The 22,566-nt window shown below is 45.7% G+C and overlaps 1 protein-coding gene across 1 annotated transcript; it reads right to left on the minus strand.

Annotated features, from left to right (window-relative positions):
• Positions 1 to 2,252: 2,252 nt before the first annotated feature.
• Positions 2,253 to 22,089, minus strand: ASRGL1 (asparaginase like 1). The gene is made up of 7 exons (XM_010854024.1): positions 21,832 to 22,089; positions 21,044 to 21,244; positions 11,433 to 11,575; positions 10,602 to 10,759; positions 4,965 to 5,083; positions 3,910 to 4,020; positions 2,253 to 3,560 (listed from the first exon to the last, which is right to left on the minus strand). Exons 2-7 carry the CDS (start codon positions 21,231 to 21,233, stop codon positions 3,355 to 3,357), a joined length of 927 nt encoding a protein of 308 aa, XP_010852326.1. The 5' UTR covers positions 21,234 to 21,244; positions 21,832 to 22,089; the 3' UTR covers positions 2,253 to 3,354.
• Between the last annotated feature and the right edge of the window lie 477 nt (positions 22,090 to 22,566).

The raw sequence follows: 22,566 nt of genomic DNA on the forward strand, positions 1-22,566 counted from the left end.
AAGGGCCGTATCATCCTGGGCCTCCCCTGGCAAGCTCACCTCTCACAAGGCTGTGGCTCAACTCCTCTGGGTCTTGTGTGCGGGGCAGGTGAGTGGACGGGCGGTCTGCCCATCTAATGGCACCCGTGCCCTGGATGGAGCCACCGCTGGGCACCCACACCCTCCACTGGCCTGGCCCCCTCCCGGCCCCATTCCTGGACCTGGCTCTACCTCTGCCCTTCTGCCCAGCCCCATTCCTTCCTGGGTCTCTCCTACACTGCCCAGGAGGACCCAGACACTCTTTGGGCACACTCCCTGATTCCCGGGTGTGGGCGGGCGAAAGCAGAAGTGCGGCGGGGGGCACGGTGTTCCCCCGGGCTTCCCCACACTTCCATTTCTGATGAGCGGGGAAACCATTCCCTCCTCTGCCCTCAGAGTCTGTAATTTCTCCTGCAAGAGAGGAACATGTCTAAAAAGGACATTATTGGTGTGTGGGGGGGGAGGTGGGACAAAAAACACTTATTGTCCAGCAGCTGCAAGGTTACGGCCCTTCCTTCCTGGGACTGTTCGTCCAGATCAGCAGGTGGGTTGAGCTGCACCCGGCAGACACCTGCCCTCACTGGGCTCTGGGTCCCCACGTTTGGGCCAAATGTGGTGTGAGCCTCTTCCTGGCTGGAAGGGACTGCCTGGCCAAGCTCACCCCTGGGCTGCGGCAGTCGGTGCAGAGCAGGCTTCAGTGATTTAAAAGACAGAGACGTGGCTGATTTTGATTTTGTGGGGCATTTGCTACCATTTTTTTTTCTCCCCACAACTGTGCTCTAAAACAAATCGTAATATTTAGATGAAGGTCAGGAACAGGAAAACCTCTTTTGGTTCCAAAATTTCTGAGTACATTGTTTTGCTAAGTGAGGTGAGTTGTGTTCCTTTAGGGCTGAAGTCTGTGGACAGTGTGGGTTGCTGCCCTCTTGTGGCAGAGAAGGGATCCGGGGCTGGTGTTCCCCCCAGACGTGGCCTCGAGCCCGCATTTGTTGGGACAGTTGGGGAGCTGCCGCTGGGCAGCCTGTGGGGCAGGAGAGACCTCCCCCCTGGTCTCTGCATATGAGATTCCAGACTAGTCTAGTGACTGTTCACAGAAGCGAGGTCTGAGGCCAACAACACACACCTTGGCCGCCACAGAGGAGCTGGGGGACCCTTCCCTGACTGGGTGGCCAGAGCTGAGCCCCCAGAGGCCCCCGTGACCAGAGCCGCGTCCCTTGTGAACAAAAACGAGACGTGTGAAACCAGTCCTCGCTCCCTGCTCCTTCCTTCTCTACTCAGCGATGGTTACTTCTGCAGAAGTCTCTCCCTTCCCAACTCCTGAATGGTCCTGCTCTGCCTCCTGTTGGGGCTGAATCGGGACGCTCAGAATCCTTGTGCTGAAGCCCTGCCACTCAGGGTTTTGGAGACAGGGTCTGTGAAGAGGTGGAAAGCAGGCTGTTAGGTGGCCCTGACCCCATCTGACTGGTGTCCTTGGACGAGGAGGAGATAAGGCCAAGGACAGGGCCTCTGGAGGAGCCACCCTGCTGACGCCTGGACCTGGGCCTTCCCGCCTCTGGAATGTCTATCATGAGCCATCGCCTGCGGTGTTTGTGTGCCGGCAGCCCCAGTGAATGAACACGCCTGCTGACAGAATGCCATCTCTAAAGGGCGGAGGTTGCATCTGAGGCTTAAAGGACACAACCGCATGGACTCCCCTGGGGCCTGGCCACATATTGTTTGTCCAGAGGCTCTGGAGATAAAACACTGAGCAGCTGGCGTCTGTTTCATTTAATCGTCAGAGTGACCTACTTTATAGATGACCACATTCTCAGAAGTTATCCTGCCCAGGGTCACCCAGGTCGTGGGGATAAGCAAGATTCAAACTCGGCCGGCCTCCATCTCTCTCTCTCTCTCTCTCTCGGGCTCAGAGCAGAGGACACGGGTGCAGGGAAGGTCAGGGGACAGGGGCTTGGCCTGTGAGACCATCTGGCTTGAAGGTCGGCAACTGGCAAGAAGATGGATCTGTAGCCCTGCTAATTACTGCAGTGTGGCTGGGCCTCTTCCTTAGCCCATCCCCCCAAAACTCCATTCTTCTGGAAACTCTCAAATACTCTCCTCAAGGCAGGTGGTCTTATCACATCCACACACCACCCTTAGGCTGAGAGGTCTAACAAGTTCACCTGTCTGAACTGACAGACAAGGGAGGTCATGTACATTCTGGTCTTCGTCAACAGTGACTCCTGACCACACTGTTATTCTTTCAAAATACATTTTATTAGTGGCATATGGAATTTAAAGTGAAGCAATTTCTTTTCAGAGAGAAAGTAAGCCCTGACAGGTTGTAAAAAAATGAGCAGATTTGTCACAGCAAAAATACTGTCTCCAGTGTAAAGAGGTTAATAGGAATACTCTCCACCAAGGAAATGACTTTCTCCACCATGCTGACTACAGTGGACACCCAGTTCAGCTGGGGGAACCCACGGCACTGGATAGTCACGGACGCTGTTAAGTCGGGGTCATCTGGACACGGACTGGCCCTTCCTCTTGTAGGAGAGGCAGAGAGGTCACAAGCCCCATGGTTCACTGTGAAGAACCGGGGGTCTGGGAGGCGGAAGCTGGCTGGCGGGGCGGAAACAAGGTGAGCAGGCTCGGGAGTGAGCTTGAGAAAGCTCTTAATCTTGGGAGGGGCTCCAGGGTGCCCATGACGACCCTTCACCTGCAGCTGAGAGCCAGGGGTCAGCAGAGGGTCCTTTTACAGCATCTGGAAACACGTCTGTATTGGTAAGTCAGAGAAGATCTCACTTTCTTAACAAAACCAGTTTTTCTGTTTCTTTTGCCTAATGTTCTTCTGACTCTGAATGAGCTCTGCAACATCCAGTGTTCCATTAACTCTGCTGCCGTGTCCCCTTCACCGAGTCCGCTGGCTCCTTCCTGCCTGCTGTGCCCTGCACTGGGTCCTGCCCCAGAGCCCTCTCCTCCGAACCCCCCACACCCTTGAACCTACAGCCTCTGTTACTGCTGTAGGTCCCCCAACTCGAAAACCGTTCCCTGCATCGAGGCCCTTTCTTTACTGTTAAGATCTTGCTGTTTCTTCTTTCTAATCTCAGACAATGGGGACTATTCATGAGGGAGGCTCCGTGGAGTTGGTCATCTTCACTGGTCTTATTTTTATCTTAACATGGGCATTTCTCACACACTTTGGAATCCGCCCCCAACCAGACACTGATCAAGGCAACAAAACGAGTGACAGGCTGCAGAATTTTTCTATTTCTAGATCTAATTGATGAAGCTAAGTCTCCACGCCAGGAGACCGTGCGTCACCTCCAAGCTAGTTTCTAGAATACAGCTTCTGGGGGTTTAGGACAGGTCAATGATGCTCGTGTCGCCGAAGTCAATTCCCGAGTGCAGCTTGCCATCCTTTGCAGCTGCCCAGGGCATGGATGTGGAGGTCCACTTCACCGCCCACTCTCCTGCTTTGTTGACCATGATGATACCACCTACGCCCTTGACCTTTGACTTCATATGACCCAGTGATGCATTGGCAGCTTCTTCTAGTGATTTTCCTGAAAAACAACGAGAGGTTGAGAACAGCACAAGTTATTGAAAGGAATCTGATGGGGAAATTATTTACAGTATGAAAAAAACAAAGCGTGTTAACAAAGATTATTGGTAACTGATTTCTACTTGAATGTCTCAAACAACGACTCTTAACTCTCTCTACAAGTCCCCTCTGCTCCATTGGGATGAACCCAGGCTCAGAGTCTCTCTTCTGCCCCCTGGAGGCAGAAGGTGAATAGTATTCCAAATTCTCTTCTTTCTGCACCCTAACAGATAGGGACTCAACCTGAAAGCAAAGCAAGGGTTTCCTATCCTTCTCCATCTATTTATAAGCAGCTTCCCGGTTCCACATACCCTGTTCAACGTGGAAGAGCGCGAGTCTGGCCAGATTCACCTTCAGGATGCTCTCACCGTGCCCTGTCGTTGAGACAGCTCCGATGTCATTGTCAGCATAACCTCCAGATCCTGCTCAAGGAAGGGGATTGGTTCTAACTGAGCAGCAACAGTCAGGAAAGTCAAACACATATTACAGGTCTAAAGCTACATGAAAATTAAATCCCAAGAGTGCCAGGGTGTCATGCCAAGGTACGCTAGTGACCACCATGCGAATACTCTGAAATCAGGGGACAGGGGGAGCCTCGGGGAGGCAGGCCTGACCTTTCCTGGAGCAGCTACACCAGGGTAGCTCCTCCTTTGCCCTCGGGCAAATCTACACAGCCCTCACAGGATGAAACACATACACACCCTCTTTGCGCCCTCTCCCAAACACACACACTCCTGGGAATTAGATAATGTGCTCCAGGGTTAATGCAAAGAACACTTCGATGTGTAATATCCTTTTTTTTTTGGCTGTGCAGCATACAGAATCCTCCCTGACCAGGGATCAAACCTGTGCCCCCCACACTGGGCATGCGTAGTCTTAACCACTGGGCCACCAGGGAAGTCCCTGTAATACCGAGTGGTGCTGTGCTGCTCTTACGCCACTCCAGTCTAATAACTGCAGACTTAAACTGTCAGCTTTCTTAGTTTGCTCGTTTGAGCCCATTCCTGGGAAGACGTTTCACGTACTTAAGCCTTTGGGCATAATTAGTCTGTAGACCGTGAAGCGGGTTACAGAGAAGAAAGAGCCATTGGGGGTGCTGGGGTGACTTCAGCACCCCGTCTCCACCTCCCTCCCAAGTTGTTCCCAAACACAGCATTTAGGAATCAGGTACCTACTGTACAGGCCACCTTCTCCACGGTGTCCCTGGACAACCGTCCCCAACTCAGGCCACCCCCAGAAATTCTACAGCTGCCACAGGAAGAGGAAGAGATGAAGGAAGAAAGAAATGGGGCGGGGGACAGAGACCCGAGAATGAGGACAAGACGACAGGGGGAGGGCAGGGGCAGGGGTCACCTGTCCGGCTCACCTACACACGGCGTGTCCCCGACGCGGCCCGGCATCTTGTTGACGATGCCCCCTGTTGATGTTGCATAAGCCAGGTTTCCTTGGCAGTCCAAGGCAACAGCACCCACAGTCCCCAAGTTTCTGCCAAAACACAGAGTGACAGGCTAGACGTGAGACACTCCCACAGGTGACGACATGGCTTAATACACTTCTATGTTAATGGCACATGGGACATGCTTTGACTCCAGCATTCCCCACTCATGGTGACAGCGAAGAAAGCCTGTTTGGTTTACATTCCACACATAGTCAGACATCACTTTCAGCATTGGAGCAGCTGACGGCTCGTCGCCTAGAAGCAAACTCGCTGTGAGCTGGACGTGCCACACAGAGCACTTCTGGACTCTTGGCCAAACCTCGCGCTTACACACCTTTCATGTACCTACCATGTTAGCCCCTTTATTACAGGCGTGCCTTGTTTTTCCAACATGTCTTCTGATCATCGTACATTCTAGTGGAAATGAGTTTTTTTAAACTTCACACATGATTTCATCTCTTGCTTTATTACCCATTAAACGAACCTATCTGAATTCTCTCTCCTAGATACTCATCATTAGTTTTTTCCCCCTAATTATGTTTGGCATTTTATCAACTTTTGAAATAATGCTTTACTAAGCCTAAAAATGTCCCATTAAAAAAAATTTATTTATTTCTTATTTCAGCCGTGCTGGGTCTGTGTTGCTGCACAGGCTTTCCTCCAGTTGTGGACTGGCGGGGTGTGGGGTGGGGGACGCTCTCTTTCTTGTGGTGCGAGGGCTTCTCACGGCGGTGACTTCTCTTGTTGCGGAGCATGGGCTTCAGGCGGGCTTTAGCGGCTGTGGCACATGGGTTGAACGGTTGTGGCTCCCAGGTTCTAGAGTACAAGCTCAATAGTTGTGGGGCACGGTCTAAGTTATTCCATGGTATGTGCGACTGTCCCAGATCAGGGATCGAACTCATGTCTCCTGCACGGGCAGGTGGATTCATTACCACTGAGCCACCAGGGAAGCCCTCGCGTTGTTTTTTATAAACACTATGTGATGAGGTCATAAAAAGCACCATTATACTTGGCCAAATATTATTAGTTTTCTAAAGATTTTTCTTGATGTGGACCATTTTTGAAGTATTTATTGAATTTATCACAACACTGTTTCCGCTTTATGCTTTGGCTTTTTGGCTGCCTTGGAAGGCGAAGTCTTAACCACTGGACCACCAGGGAAGTCCCAAATATTATATTATTCTTTCAAGAACATTACATCTATCTTTTTTATCTTTGCCTTTTCTGGTTAACAACTGTTTGCTGTTTATTCAGCCTTTCCCCTCCAATTCCAATAACTGCACATGTCTTCTGGCGTTATGATTCTTTGTGATTAGCAATTAAATCTTCCTTTAGTAAAGAACATGAAGTTGTCAGGATTTATCTGAACGGTTCAAGTTGTGGATTTGGCGAGAATATTTCTAATTTTCATTGTTTTGATACATAATTAAATCTTTACTGAACAAAGAATCTGTAATGTTCTCTTTGTGAATTTTATGTGGGTCATCCTGGAAGAAGACTGCTTACTTTTAAAGCAGACCATTTCTTTGAAGATTTTTTTACTCCTTTTTTTCTTTTAGTTTTCTTTCATGAGCTCCATTTTAGTATTCTTTTTCTATCAAAATCTTGACTTGTACACGTTTTCAGTAGTCTAGGAATTAGAAACTGAAATGTAACTATACTTATAGTGTACATCAGCATATATTTTCATCAAAATTAAGGGCAAATCCAAAAAAAGAGAATAAAAGTAATTTGTAGATATAATTTCAAAATTTAGTTTTTTCTAAAATTCACAAAATTATTAAGGTCTAAACATTTATTATCGGAGAAGGCAATGGCAACCCACGCCAGTACTCTTGCCTGGAAAATCCCATGGATGGAGGAGCCTGGAAGGCTGCAGTCCATGGGGTTGCAAAGAGTCAGACATGACTGAGCGACTTCACTTTCACTTTTCATTTTTATGCATTGGAGAAGGAAATGGCGACCTACTCCAGTGTTCTTGCCTGGAGAATCCCAGGGATGGTGGAGCCTGGTGGGCTGCCCTTTATGGGGTCACACGGAGTTGGACAAGACTGAAGTGACTTAGCAGCAGCAAACATTTATTATAATTAATGAATAGAACCATTTAAAATAAAAATTACCTAAAAGTTGAACATTCCAACATTTAAAAAAATTTAATTCAACCTTACATATTATTGTGTTTTTTTTTTTTTGGGGGGGGCTACCCTGGGTCTTATTTGCTGTGTGTGGGATCTAGTTCCATGACCAGGGATCATACCTAGGCCCCCTGCATTGGGAGCACAGAATCTTAACCACTGGACCACCAAGGAAGTCCCTCAATCTTAAGTATGTTTATAAGAATAAAACCATTCATAATTCTAATATTCAGCATCCATTTAGCTGCCAGCATAAAGAGTTGGTTCCTTGGGCAGATTCTGTCTAGACCTGCAATGCCCAATACAGCACTGCTGGCTGCGGAACACCAGAGATGTGGGGGGTCCCCGGTAAGACATGCTGTCAGTGCAGAATGCATGGCAGCTTTGAAAGATTTAGCATGAAAGCATGTAAAATATCTCAGAAATAATTTCTTATGTTGACTACATGTTTTTTAAAAAACTCATTTATCTTTAATTGAAGGATAATTGCTTTACAATATTGGTTTGGATTACATGTTGAAATGATAATATTTGGGGTATAATGAGTTAACTTTCAGTTCAGTTCAGTTCAGTCGCTCAGTCGTGTCCGACTCTTTGCGACCCTATGAATTGCAGCACGCCAGGCCTCCCTGTCCATCACCAACTCCCAGAGTTCACTCAGACTCATGTCCATCAAGTCGGTGATGCCATCCAGCCATCTCATCCTCTGTCGTCCCCTTCTCTTCCTGCCCCCATCCCTCCCAGCATCAGAGTCTTTTCCAATGAGTCAACTCTTCGCATGAGGTGGCCAAAGTATTGGAGTTTCAGCTTTAGCATCAGTCCTTCCAAAGAACACCCAGGGCTGATCTCCTTTAGAATGGACTGGTTGGATCTCCTTGCAGTCCAAGGGACTCTCAAGAGTCTTCTCCAATACCACAGTTCAAAAGCATCAGTTCTTCGGCCTTCAGCTTTCTTCACTGTCCAACTCTCACATCCATACATGACCACTGGAAAAACCATAGCCTTGACTAGGCGGACCTTTATTGGCAAAGTAATGTCTCTTTTGAATATGCTATCTAGGTTGGTTATAACTTTCCTTCCAAGGAGTAAGCGTCTTTTAATTTCATGGCTGCAGTCACCACCTGCAGTGATTTTGGAGCCCAAAAAAATAAAGTCTGACACTGTTTCCACTGTTTCCCCATTTATTTGCCATGAAGTGATGGGACCAGATGCCATGATCTTTGTTTTCTGAATGTTGAGCTTTAAGCCAACTTTTTCACTCTCCACTTTCACTTTCATCAAGAGGCTTTTGAGTTCCTCTCCACTTTCTGCCATAAGGGTGGTGTCATCTGCATATCTGAGGTTATTGATATTTCTCCCGGCAATCTTGATTCCAGCTTGTGCTTCTTCCAGCCTAGTGTTTCTCATGATGTACTCTGCATATAAGTTAAATAAGCAGGGTGACAATATACAGCCTTGACGTACTCCATTTCCTATTTGGAACCGGTCTGTTGTTCCATATCCAGTTCTAACTGTTGCTTCCTGACCTGCATATAGGTTTCTCAAGAGGCAGATCAGGTGGTCTGGTATTCCCATCTCTTTCAGAATTTTCCACAGTTTATTGTGATCCACACAGTCAAAGGCTTTGGCATAGTCAGTAAAGCAGAAATAGATGTTTTTCTGGAAATCTCTTGCTTTTTCAATGATATAAATATGATTAATTTCACTTTTTTTTTTTTTTGCTTTTTTAATGTGGCTATTAGAAAAGGTTAAATTACATATATGGCTCTCATTTTTTCTATTGGACAGTGCGGGTCTAGACCTATAGCCCTCAGTGCAAATCTTGCAGATATTGTACTGATTTGTGGATAACTCCAGAATTGCAAACTGAACCATGTAGAAAGGAAAAGGACACTTGGCACTACTGGGAAACACTTCGTTATACAAGAATTTGTTTCAAAAAACATTGTCTTTTTTTCTTACCTAAGTCCTTCTGCTGTTCAGTTCTTCCCCCACACTCCAACAGGGTCTATTTCTGATGTCAGCAGTGGTATAATCCACAAGCTTTTAGACTCAGGTGGCCTTTACTTCCAAGACACAGAGCAAGAGATGGAGAGAAGCATTTCCCTGGGGGCTGAATGGTATCAGTCCCAAGAGCGGATGTTGAAGGTGACAGGTAACACTGTGCCAAGGCCAGTGACAGAGGTGCCCCACGGGCCTGCAATCAACCAACTGTTTTGTGTATTTGCGCTACACTGTTGCTTGTGTGCTAAGTTGCTTAATTGTGTCCAACTCTTTCCAACTCCATGGACTGCAGCCCGCCAGGCTTCTCTGTCCATGGGGTTCTCCAGGCAAGAATACTGGAGTGGGCTGCCATTTTCCTCCTCCAGGGGATCTTCCCAGCCCAGGGATCAAAGCTGCATCTCCATGTCTCTTGCATTGTAGGTGGTAGGTGGTTTCTTTACCCACTGAGCCATTGGGGAAGCCCATTTGTGATGTGAGGGTCTTCTAAAGTGCAAGGCCCAGGGCAGGAGCCCCTCTTGCTTATATAGAAGAACAGTTAAGGCTGGCAGAGATGGTGTTGTTGCAGAATTTTTGGAAACAATGTGTCAATCTCTATTAAAATGGACATGAGCCACTGATAAAGCAGCCCCAGACACAATAGCACCTTTGGTCAAGATTATCACAGCTACCAACATATGGCCATCTTGTGAAGCAGATGCTTAACCTGGGGACATGTCGTAATCACCTGGAAAACTTTTTTTTCTAATGGACCTGCGTGGTCTCTCCACCTCAGCTCCACTAAATCAGATCCTGTAGGAAAGGAGCTCAGACATGGATATTTTGAAAAAGCTCTTAAGGTGATACTAAAGTATATCTCTGATTAAACATTACAAATCTAAAAGGGTGGGTAGAACTAATAGATTATATTCCATTATATTCCTTATTCTGGGCCACACTCAAATTGTATTTTTCAAGTTTTGCTTTAAACAGGGAGGCTTTTATTTGGCACTTCTGAATGGGTAACACGGAAAACAATAATTCAGAACACATGATTAATTCACTTTCCAGGGCTTCTCTGCCCCGTGGAAGGTGCCTGAGTTGAGGGTGGTGTAGATCACAGAGGAGCCAGGCAGTGTACAGAAGACAACAAACTGCTCGAGAAGCTTGCACGTAATTAATACATCAACACCCAGCATTCCTCTGTCAAATCATGTTGGAAAAGGAACTCTCAGCTGACTATGAATAAACTATTCATAGGAATAAAAAATGAGGTTAAATTTCAGAATCAAAAAAGCAGCTTTTTCATTATTTAGTGTGAATTATTCTATACAAAAACTGAAACTACCTTGTGATATTGGACTTTTTTAAGAAATGTGGATAATCAGACATGTGTCAAACTTCCACATCTGGATAACTCCCCGACATGTGAGTCACAAATGACACTTACTTCTGACAGTCTGGTTTCTGAGCATCTTTTTCAAGCTTTTCTTTTTCCAGGCGTTTTCTGCTTCTTTCTGTTACCAGCTGTTGTCCAGGAATTGTTGGAATCCCATTGGCTGCTGCAAATCTTGCTGCACCTTGGTCAGTCAGAAAGCAGTGAGGTGTCTGGAGCCAGAAAGAAACGGGAAAATAGTTAGTTTCTTGAAAAAGTTAAACTCTTTTTAATTGTTCCAACTGTGTGGAAATAATTGTTCTCTCTGGGTAAAAGCCTCAAGAATGCAAATTCCACTGGCATTAATTTTCTGAACGTTGAAAAAAGCCTACCTCTCTGAGTTTTTGTATTTTCAAAAACCACCAAATGATGGAATATCAGGAATTCAACTTACATATGGTCTTAAACTTTAATCCATTTTTATTTTATGTATGCTATTTATCTATTTACGATGCTGCACAGTTTCTGAGGTCTTAGTTCCCTGACCAAGGACTGACCCCAGCTCCTGGCAGTGGAAATGTAGTGTCCTAACCACTGGACCACTGGGGAATTCTCACATACATGCTATTTACACAGCTGGTCTCTTCAGTTTGAATGTGTTATGTTACCTCGTGTTGAGAACAGGCTGAAGAAAATACAGGAAGATAACATGTAACACCTGGTCAAGTGATCATGAGTCAGAATCTTGGTTTCCTTGAGAAACTTAAATAATAACATTGCTTTTGTTCTGTCACACACTTTTAGGAGAACAGTGATCTCAAGTGTTTCCCCACAGTGAGACCCCTTTTGGTTGCTGAAGTGCAGCAGTGGCAATCCCTTAGGAAAGGGTGGTTTGGTCCCACATACCTTGTCCATAACAAGCCGTGCAAGTTTAATGGGATTTGCGATACAGCGGACTGCAGACACTGCCCCTGCAGACAGGTCTTTCCCATTCATGATACTGGCATCCATTTCAACCTCCCCGTTTTCGTTCAAGACAGATCCACAACCTAAAACCAAAGAGAAGTCGAAAAGCAAGAGTTAACAATTTAGAAATGGCTTCAGAGCTTGCTCTCCAAGCTGCCTACTTTAATTCATCCTCTACTTCTCTGTCAAAGGAACATTTCTAAAAACACAAATCTGACTCGGTACCCCATGACCTACAAAATAAAAGGTGTGAAGCCCTTCCTGATCTGGCCTCTTGACTTCCTTTTCCAGCTTCATCTCCTCTCCATGGCAACATTTTACTGCAACACTAGGTTTCCTTGAACGTATTAAAACCATCAGGTCTCATTACTCTGTTTTCTTTACCACTAGCAGCTTTTCTCCAGCGTTCTCTACCTAGATAATACCTGTAAGGGTAGTTGTTCTTAACCTCTATGTGGCTCTGTTTCGTCAGAGGGATAAGAACAAAGCTCAAGAATATTTAAAGGAGTACAAAAATATCCAGCACCTAAGAAGTGTTTGGTATCTGATAAGAAATCACCAGGTACAAAAAGAAACAGGGAATTATGACCCATAATGAGGAACAACAACAACAAAATCAGTCAATAGCAACAGACTCGGAAATGGCATAAATGATGGCATTATTAGACAAGAACATTAAAACAGCTGTTGTAACTATTCCATATGTACCAGAATGTGGAAGAAAATATGAATAGGACCCAAAGAGAACTTCTAGAAATGAAAAAGTTTGAAATGAAAAATACACTGGATAGGATTAATACCAAATTAGACACTACAGAAAAGAAGAATGAACTTAAGACACAGCAAAAGATGGAAAAAAAAACTTAACAGAGTTTATCACTGAGCTCAGGGACAGTTTCAAGCAGTCCAGCACACGTATAATTGGAATCCCCAAAGGAGAGGTGAGACAGAGGGACAAAAAATGTTTAAGGAAATGGTGAATTTTCAAATTTGGTGAATACTATAAATTCACAGATCAGAATTTAATCCAAGGAAGAGAAACACGAAGGGAACTACACTCAGGCACACCATGATCAAACAGCTTAGTGCCAATGAGAAGAGAAAATGTTAAAAGCAGCCAGAGAAAGACACATTAGGCATAGAAGGAAAAAAAAAATGATAGTCTATTTCTTGCCAGAAACAATGCAAACCAGAAGACAGAGGAGCAACATCTTTAAAACTCTGAAAGGAAAAAAAAATGTCAAGTTAGAATTCTACACACAGTGAAAGTATCTTTAAAAAACCCAAAACAAAGACTTTTATAGACATACAAAAACTAACAACAAAAAAAAGTCATCAAAAGCAGTTGTGAAACACAAGAAATGTTAAAGGAAGTCTTTCAAGCAGAAGCAAAATGACCGCAAAAGGCAATCAGGATTCCCTCAAAGCATGAAGAACACTGCAAACGGCTAACATGTGGAAAAGCAGAAACCCCTTTTCCCTTTACTTTTATAGTATCTTTAAAATATAACTGTTTAAAGTAAAAATCATAAAGACGCATTGGGTAACTTATCACTTATAAAACATATGAAAGCAGTAGCACAAAGGCTAGGAAAGGAGAAACAGGCGTGTGCTGCATAAAGTTCTTCTATTATGCATGAAGTTTGATATTACTTAAGGCAGACTGTGATAAGTGAGAGATGTATACTATAAACTCCAAAACAACCTTTAAAAAAGAAGTTTAGTTACTAGGCCCACAAAGGAGGTAACATGGAATTATAAACATTCAATTATTCCAAAGGAGGCAGAAAAAAGTAGAAAAAGAGGACAAGGGGAACAACGAATAGACTGGGTAAAGAGAAGACAAACAGCAAGATGACAAACTTGTGCCTAACCATATCAGTGGTCACATTAAATGGAAATGGTCTAAACATCTCTATTACAAGCCTGCCAGGCTCCTCTGTCCACGGGGAATCTCCAGGCAAGAATACTGGAGTGGGCTGCCATGCCTTCCTCCAGGGGATCTTCCCAACCCAGGGATCGAACCCAGGTCTCCCACTTTGCAGGTGAATTCTTTACCATCTGAGCCACCAAGGAAGCCCCAATAAAAAGCAGAAATTGTCAAACTGTATGAAAAGATAGGACATAATTATATGCTGCCAATGAAACATCTACTTTAAATATAAAGATGCATATAGTTTAAAAGTGAAAGAATGGACAAATTATATACCATGCCAAAATGAATCAAATGAAAATTGGAGCAACTATACTAACATCAGGCAAAGCATACTTCACAATAAGGAGCATTAAATAATAATAAGGACACCAAGCAATGATATAGGGGGTCAGTTCACTGAGAAGACAACAATCAATACACCAGCTAACAGTTTCAAAATACGCGAAGTAAACACTGATAGAACTCAAAGGAGAAAAAGACAAATCCACCATTACAATTAAAGATTTCAATACTCTTGTCTCAGTAATCAGTAGAAATAAACAGTCAAGATACAGAAGGTATGAACAACATTACCAATGAACTTGACCTTATTGTTCTATACAACAACAGCAGAGTACATTCTTTTCAAGTGCAAATGGGCATGGTAGAACACATTCTGAGCCAAAAACCAAACCTTAGGAAGTTTAATAAGAATGCAAATCACATAAAGCATATCCTCTGACTGTAACAGAATTAAACTAAAAATCAGTAACAGATATTTGGAAAATCCACAAATATTTGGAAATTAAATATTATATTTCTAAATAATTCATGATATAATGAGGAAATCACAAGGAAAATTAGAACACATTTTGAGTGGAATGAAAATCAAGACAACATATAAAAACAGGTCAAAAAAAATCAAAGCAGTGCTAGGGTAAAATTTAAAACATTAAATGCGTATATCAGCAAAGAATAGTCTCAAATTAATGATCTAAAAAGAAAAAGAAAAGTAAATTATTTCCAATGCAAGCTGAACAAACAAAGGAAATAACAAAGGTAAATCAATGAAATTCAGAACAGAAAAAGAGCAAAAGAAAAAAACAACAGAAAAATTCACAAAATCCATCCCCTCAAAAAGCTAGTTCTTTGAAAAGAACAGTAAACTTGATAAACTCCAGACTGACAAAGAAAAAAAAAAAGACATAATTACAAATATCAGGAATGAAAGAAGGAACCTCTCTACAGACCATACAGATATCAAAAGCATAACACAGAAATGTTGCAAATTCAGCAACTTATATAAAATATAAACATTTCTTGAAAGACAACTGACAAAACTCTCTCAAAGAAGAAATAGATAACCTGAACAGTGCCATGCCTATTAAGGACTTTGATTTCTTAGATAAAAACTTTCCATCAAAACAAACAAAAATCAATCTACCAATCTACCAAAAGCCAATCTACAAAATATTACAAAGAAATAATGCCAACTTTATATAAATTCTTCGAGAAAAACTGTTGAGAAGGGAACACTTTTCAATTCATCATATGAAGCCAGCATCATCCTCATTTCAAAACCAGACAGATGTTATAAGAAAATCAAACTATAGACCAGTATCTCATGAACATAGATGCAAAATCTTAAGAAAACACCATTAAATCAAACCCAGCATTTTATGAATATATTACATGCCGGGGTCCTGCCCCGGCTGATCCAGGGTATTCGAAGGAGAGACAGCCTAGGCGACTATTTATATGTTAATTAGAGATATAAGAGTAATAGAATGAGGATAGCTCAGTAGGAAAATTCAGTGGAGAAAAGAGGCTGAGTAGTTTGGTTTACGTGGAAAATCAGTATAACCCGTGACACCAGGTTAGCTCTGACCACGGAGGCCGCAGGCGCCCTCTCGAATAGCAGAAGGTGCCCCACCTTAGACACCTTCTAGAGTGGGTCTTAGAAGCCCATGCAAATAAATGTCACAGAGGATATCCGTGCTCCAGATGGAGACTTCAGCCAGAATGTGAAAAGAATGACATGGGGAGACCAAGCTTTGGTGAGCAAGGCCCGTAGCTATATTTTTAACAGGGGCTTATATACCCTAAGTTACACATAGAGGATAATAGGGGATGCAAAGTCAGCAGTTTTTGATCCTTATCAAAAACCAGGGTTTCTTTCCTGCAAATTTATCGTATACAAATGGTTTAGGTGGTTTACATCATCTTCTGGTCAGAAGGCCTATTAACATTTTATGACTCTTGACAAAGACTTATCAACCGTAAGACTTATTTTCTCTAAGAGTAATTATTTTAAGGTTTGGCGCCATCTTCCGAAGATAAAATTGCATTCCTATAGGGCGGATGTGTAATGGGTTTACAACAAAGGAAAGAATTTATTACTTTAAGGGTCTAAAGTTACTAACACCAAGGCCACTACTTATTTTTTCTACATACCAACTATATTAATTAATACACATTCAAGGATACAATTCAGGGGATGTGAAAACTTGGCAACAAGCATTGGCTCATCAATGAAATCTTTTACTAGTTTTATTCTGACAGTTTCTAACTCTCTGAGAGGCTCTAAGCTATTTGAATATCTTAAGCTTCCCGTGCCTCTCGAGGCTGGGAGACTGTAAACAATAGTATGCATAGCTGTAGGAGTCTGGGTAAATTTGTCAGGCGAGTTAGAGAGCCATCTGAGGGGTTTGGATTTAAACACTCCGAATTGCCCAGGAACTTTATTAATTGGAGCTGGAAGTTAACTCTTTGACAGAGAGAGCGAGATGGTGGTGGGGGACAGCCCCCAGTAAAGTCAGAGGTGAGAGCACAAAGCAATAAAGTAGGCAGACTCTGGTTTTTGGGGGGTAGATGCTCGAGAATATTCGGGGGGACTCCTGAGGCTCGATCCCACCTTTGCGTATGCCGAGCCTCTTTCCTCATGACCTTTGTCACGAGTGGAATGTCTCTTGTCGGCTCCCGGCAATTACATATATGTCATTTTTCTTTAGAAGGAATGATGCTAAAGCTGAAACTTCAGTACTTTGGCCACCTCATGCGAAGAGTTGACTCACTGGAAAAGACCCTGATGGTAGGAGGGATTGGGGGCAGGAGGAGAAGGGGATGACAGAGGATGAGATGGCTGGATGGCATCACCGACTAGATGGACGTGAGTCTGAGTGAACTCCGGGAGTTGGTGATGGACAGGGAGGCCTGGCGTGCTGCAATTTTCATAGGGTCGCAAAGAGTCGGACACGACTGAGCGACTGAACTGACTGACTGACACACACATATATGTACATATATCACAACAAAGTGGTGTTAATCCCAGAGAAGAAAACTTGGTTCAAAATTCAAAAATCAATCAGTCAATCTTCACCATGTCAATAGACAAAACAAAAACCATATGATCATCTCAACAGATGCAGAAAAAGGACTGGATAAAATTCAACATCCATACATGATTAAAAAATCTCAAAAAACTAAGAATAAGGTGGGACATCCCTGGTGGTCCAGTGGTTAAGAATCCACTTTGCAATGAAAGGGACACAGGTTCGATCCCTAGTCTGGGAAGATCCCACGTGCTTCAGAGCAACTAAGCCCATGGGCCGCAACTACTGAGCCCATGGGCTGCAACTGCTGAAGCCCGTGCGCCGAGAGTGCGTGCTCCGCAACAAGAGAAGCCCCAGAGACGAGAAGCCTGCACACCGAGATGAACAGTAGCCCCTACTCGTGGCAACCAGACAGAGTCTGTAGGGAAAAGTCTGTAGAGAAAACTATAGGGAAAATAAATTAACTAAAGTTTGTGTAAAAACTGCTCAATTCCAGTGAAAGCAAAGGGTCCCTGTTTGGGTGCCAATCTGAGTCTCTAAAGAATATTCCTAACATTCAAATTTAAACTGGTGGTGTCTAATAAATAAACTACTTTTTAATAAACAAAGTGTTATGAAACAAGCTTCAAACATAAAATGAAACCTATATTTAAAGATCAATACAATGTAAACAATGCTTTAACAGACATTCAGATAAGCTTTGTCAGGAATGCAAATTATTGCCACCTAACTCAGTAACTGCCAGGGCTCAGCTTTTTGTATGCAGTTCCCACATAGTCCCTCTAGAGGATTACAGTAGAGGTTGCTGAAAAGAGCTGGGAAAGACAAACAGAAAACAGAGCTCGAGGTGCAGAGTATGCTATTAAAAGTTCCACCTTTACCCCCAGATCTTTCATTTCCTTCTTTTTAGCCAGCTCTTGTTCTCCTCAATGTGCAGAGTGGGCAACTGGGAAATGAGAAGGGAGCCACTCAGAATGCAGGCTCCGGATTCAGAGCAGAGAAACGAGATCCAGCAGCTGCAGCTCCCTGGTCCCTAGCTCACCAATGCACCCCATTGGTTTAGAGAGGGTGGGAGGCCAGAATGCCTTGCTCCAAATGAAGGTCTCCTGTGAAGAAGTGGGCACTGTCAGCCGACCGGGTCCTGACTGCTAACAGGCATAGAGCTTAATGAGTCCCCCACGGGCTGCTGCTGGCAAGGGGTGGAAGGGCATCTAGTAAACTCTGGCTCAACAAACAGCCACGGAGGCAGTTATGTCTCATTCTATGGGTTAAAGAATGCAGGGCAGAGGCTAGGGGACAGAACCATTACTCAGTATCTGATGACTGGTTAGAGTTCCTGAAATTCTTTTCTGTGACAGATGTCAGGTGTATGGGTGGTACAATTCTAAGAAGTATTCTAATCCCAAGATTTTAGGTTTTCTATGTCAGTAGAAGACACTGACAAGTCACTCAATCTCTAGCAAGTTCCTTAATCTCTAGCAAGTTCCTTAATCTGACAAATTCCTTAATCTCTAGCAAATTACTCAATCTGACAAGTTACTTAATCTCTAGCAAGTTACTTAATCTGACAAGTTACTTAATCTCTAGCAAGTTACTTAATCTCTTTGCGCCTTAGCTTCCTCATCTGAAAAATGAGCACAATAATTACACCTAACCACAGGACAGAAGTACAGATTAAGTGAGTTAATCAGGCAAGTTTCTTAGACCATGGTTTGGTACACAGCAGACACTCATAGTAGTTATGATGATTATTACTCTGAAAAAGGATTGATCTGAGTGAAAGAAGCCAAACACAAAAGAATCACTCTTGGTGAATGCATTTATGTGAAACAACAGAAGTGGGCCTCTGTGGGGTCGGGATGTGTGGAGGGGTCATCTGGGCTTGCCTGCAAGAATGTGAGGCATGGAAAGAATGGCCACTATATCGCGGATGCCGGATTGTCCTCAAAACACAGTGACTTGGTTAATGCAGTAATGGCATGTCCTGTTTATTCTCTGCAATGCCCATGGCAACTGCCAAAGGAGTCTGAGGCCACCCACCAGAGCTCCTAACTGGTGAGGGACTGGCAAACGGATTATACTGGCCTCCGTCCTCTGAGAGAGGGTTCTAACATATCCTGGTTTGTGTGGACTCCGCATCTGGCATAACTCAAACTCTCCCTTGTCCCCATGCAAACCAGGTACCACTGTTAGGAGATCAGAGAAGCTGAGTACCAAGCAGGAGTACCTTCATTACACAGACAGTGACTGAAGTCACATTTCAAAGGTTGTGGACTGTAATATGCAAAACTGGACAAAAGACGTTCTATCTCCTATATAAGCCTCACAAGCAGCAGGGCTGAGAGAAAGGAAAAATGGAACAGTAAGGCAGTACCTTAAATTACTAACAGATAAAACCACCATGGCTACGTCGACACAAGTACTGTCCAAGGTTTTAATACATCTGAATGATCAACCAGTAGAACTGCTGTCTCATATGCCAGACTGGGGACCCCCAAGGAAGCGCCTGATACCAAAAAGGGGCTTCGGGAAACAGCCACTGCCCTCTCACCATGGATCAATGTGCTATGGTTCTGAGGACACCAAGGCCCGTCACACCTGGGCGGGGGGATCAGCAACTGGGATTTGCAATTGAACATTCTACCCGGATGGGGGAGGAGGGACCACTCAATCTCCACTCCCGCTGTCCTGCCGCAAGCTGGGCTTGTTGAGATGCATCAAACCTGCAAGGGAAGGTGCCGTGCTGAAAAAGGAGAAGGGGAGGGCTCTGGTCTGGGGTATCCTGCCCCCAGGCCGTCTCAAGCCTGACAGCACCGCCTCCCCTGTCTAACGTGTATGGTATTTACAACCAGATCAAGTTCCTAAGGCTGCCGACCTCCTTCTACTCAAGGCCAGGTGAGCATGTTCTGTTTCCCACTGGAACAATCATTCCGCTGCCATCTCTGTGCCCTGGGCTGGAGGACACGACAGGACACGCAGGGCTTCCCTCATCAAGCCCAGAATGATGGCAAGCAAAGCCTGTCCTTCCTGCACATTGAAAAGTCTCCAGTGAGACAAGCTCTCCTCCAAAACAGAATAGCCTTGGCCATTATTACTGCCTTGCAAGGAGGCAGCTCTGCCATTATCCAAACAGAATGCTGTGTGCTCATACCTGATAATAAAACGTGTCACTTTTATTAAATCACAGGACACAGGTGAACACTCTGAGTGGTTTGGCTCCCAGCCTATAAGACTTAGGAACAATGGTTTGAATCATGAGACTCTTGGTGGAAAAAGGTATCTGGGATCTGATAAACTGTCTTAACCTGTGTTTTCTTTTGTATGTGCCTGTACTCTTGCTGTGGCATCTGCCTCCAATGCAGGCAGACAGCCGCCAAAATTAGCCACCCAAACAATTGCTCAAGGGACATTGCAGAAGAGAAAGTGTGTGGGACTGTAAGAGCCGGTCACGACGGGTGGAGTGATGGGGCAATCAGAGGCCCTTACCCCTTCCTCTTTCCTTGGAAGGCGCCCTCCATTTGCCTTCCTGCACCAGAAACTGTCCAAAGACATAGCCTTGAGACGTGGTATTGAGATCATCTGGATGGTATGCATGGCTGAACCTAGATAAGGCCTCTAAATAAACTTTTCAGATTCTGGTGGGCACGAACAGAGGGCTACTTATCCAGCAAGACAAGCCTCTACTGTATGTTCCCATGCTTATTAGATCTGCCACCTACCAATCTGGAGTGATTTGCCTTTTCCTGCAGTCTCTCCATGGCCTCCCTCCCTCCATTCAAATGACACCCTGAAGCTCCAAGGTTGCCATGTTTTGTGGGGTAAGCAGTCTATTCCCTTACCCCATAAAAAGATGTAATAAAACAGCCTCTTGGTATGTGAAATCCAGAAAGCAGATTAAAGAAGAAAGGGTGAATAATGAATTTTAAAATTCTTTAAAGCAACTTGTTCAGTCACTAAGTCTTGTCTGACTCTCTTGCGACCCCATGGACTCCCCAGAGGAGCCCAGCAGGCTCCTCTGTCCGTGGGACTTCCCAGGCGAGAGTACTGGAGAGGATTGTCATTTCCTTCTCCAGGGGATCTTCCCCACCCAGGGATGGAACCAGAGTCTTCCGCATTGGCAGGTGGATTCCTTACTCCTGAGTCACCAGGCAAGCCCCAAAGCAACTTGGTCAACAGGTAGAAAAACTAAGCCTTTTCAGCATATTAGGTAAGAGATCCAGCGACACTTTAGAAAGGTTCTGTTTATCTGGCGTGGGAAGCTGAACCCGGTGTGGCGCTGGTCACTAGCCGCAGTGCACATTTACCTGCGTTGAAGTCGGGATCGTCTTCCAGCACTGTCACGGCTCCTTCCACCGCGTCAACGGCGCTCCCTCCCTGCTTGAGGATGTTGTAACCCACGGTGGCGGCTCTGAGGATGCCCTGGCGCACCCGCTCTTTCCGGTCTTTGGAGATATTGCTGGCTCCGCCACCGTGGACCACGACGACGGGGTTCATGGCGATGGATCCTAGGGGTTAGGAAGACGAAAGCGTTCTTTCAGACGGGTCCAAGAGAACCGCATGGGGCTTATGTCTCCCGCTGGGAACAAGGTCTGGTTTCCACTGCTGGACAGGGGCAGTTTTTACAACCTCAGGCGAATTCCCGAGACCCAGGGAGTCCGGCGAGCAGAAGAGGCGGCTGGGTGTGAACTTTGCACGAAAAGCCCAGGGTGCCCTTCCTTGCCCGGCCCGGGTCACCTGCCCGCCTCGCAGCAGCAGTGCGATGCTCCGCGCCCCCTCCTTGCCCGCTGACATCCGGCCTCAGTTTCCCCGAGGAACCCCGGCTCAAGGCCTGGGCAGGGAAGGGGCGGAGATGGCACCCCTTCCAGCCACCCACACCTACCCCGACCCGGGGCCGCAGCTCCAGCCTTCCTCCCGGGCCCCACGTCGAGCCTCAGTTTCCCGGGGGCCTGTCCGCGCTCCCACCCGCGCCGCGGGGCCAGGGGGAGGCCTGGGGGCTAGAACTCGCTAGCGCCCTCCCACTATCGGCCCCGGCACCCACGAGGTGCCTTCCCGGGTCTGGGGAGGCGGCTTCCCGCAGGGCCCGTCGACTTACCGAGCACGCCGCAGGAGGCGGACGCCGGGGATTCAAGCTCGGGCGAGCCGCCCTGGCGGCCTCGGAACCTGCACAAGCGGGTTTCTCCGCAAAGCTGCTCTGGAAACTGCTCCGCCGGCAACCGCTCGGCGGGCAACGGCTCTGCGCCTGCGCACGAGGGCGGGGCAGCGAGCCCCGCTGAATTACCGCAAGGCCTCAACGCGCGGCGGGGGAGCAAGGACTCCTGCCCTCGTAGCCAGCGCGCGCTGGACTCCCGCCTCCCGGCTCCTGGGGCTGGAGCTATGCTGGCCTCCCCGCCCACGCGAGCTTCCTATTGGGATGCGGGAAACTCCTCCTCCTCGGTGTGAGGTGCCGGGAGCCGGTGAGGCATTCAACTCGTGACAAAGGTCATGAGGAAGAAGGCTCGGCATACGCAAAGGCGGGATCGAGCCTCAGGAGTCCCCCTGGATATTCTCGAGCATCTTCCCCCCCAAAACCAGAGTCTGCCTACTTTATTGCTTTGTGCTCTCACCTCTGACTTTGCTGGGGGCTGTCCCCCACCACCATCTCGCTCTCTCTGTCAAAGAGTTAACTTCCAGCTCCAATTAATAAAGTTCCTGGGCAATTCGGAGTGTTTAAATCCAAACCCCTCAGATGGCTCTCTAACTCGCCTGACAAATTTACCCAGACTCCTACAGCTATGCATACGATTGTTTACAGTCTCCCAGCCTCGAGAGGCACGGGAAGCTTAAGATA

The sequence above is a fragment of the Bison bison genome, unplaced genomic scaffold (assembly GCF_000754665.1).
Source record: "Bison bison bison isolate TAMUID 2011002044 unplaced genomic scaffold, Bison_UMD1.0 scf7180017864334, whole genome shotgun sequence".
Taxonomy (NCBI): Eukaryota; Metazoa; Chordata; class Mammalia; order Artiodactyla; family Bovidae; genus Bison; species Bison bison.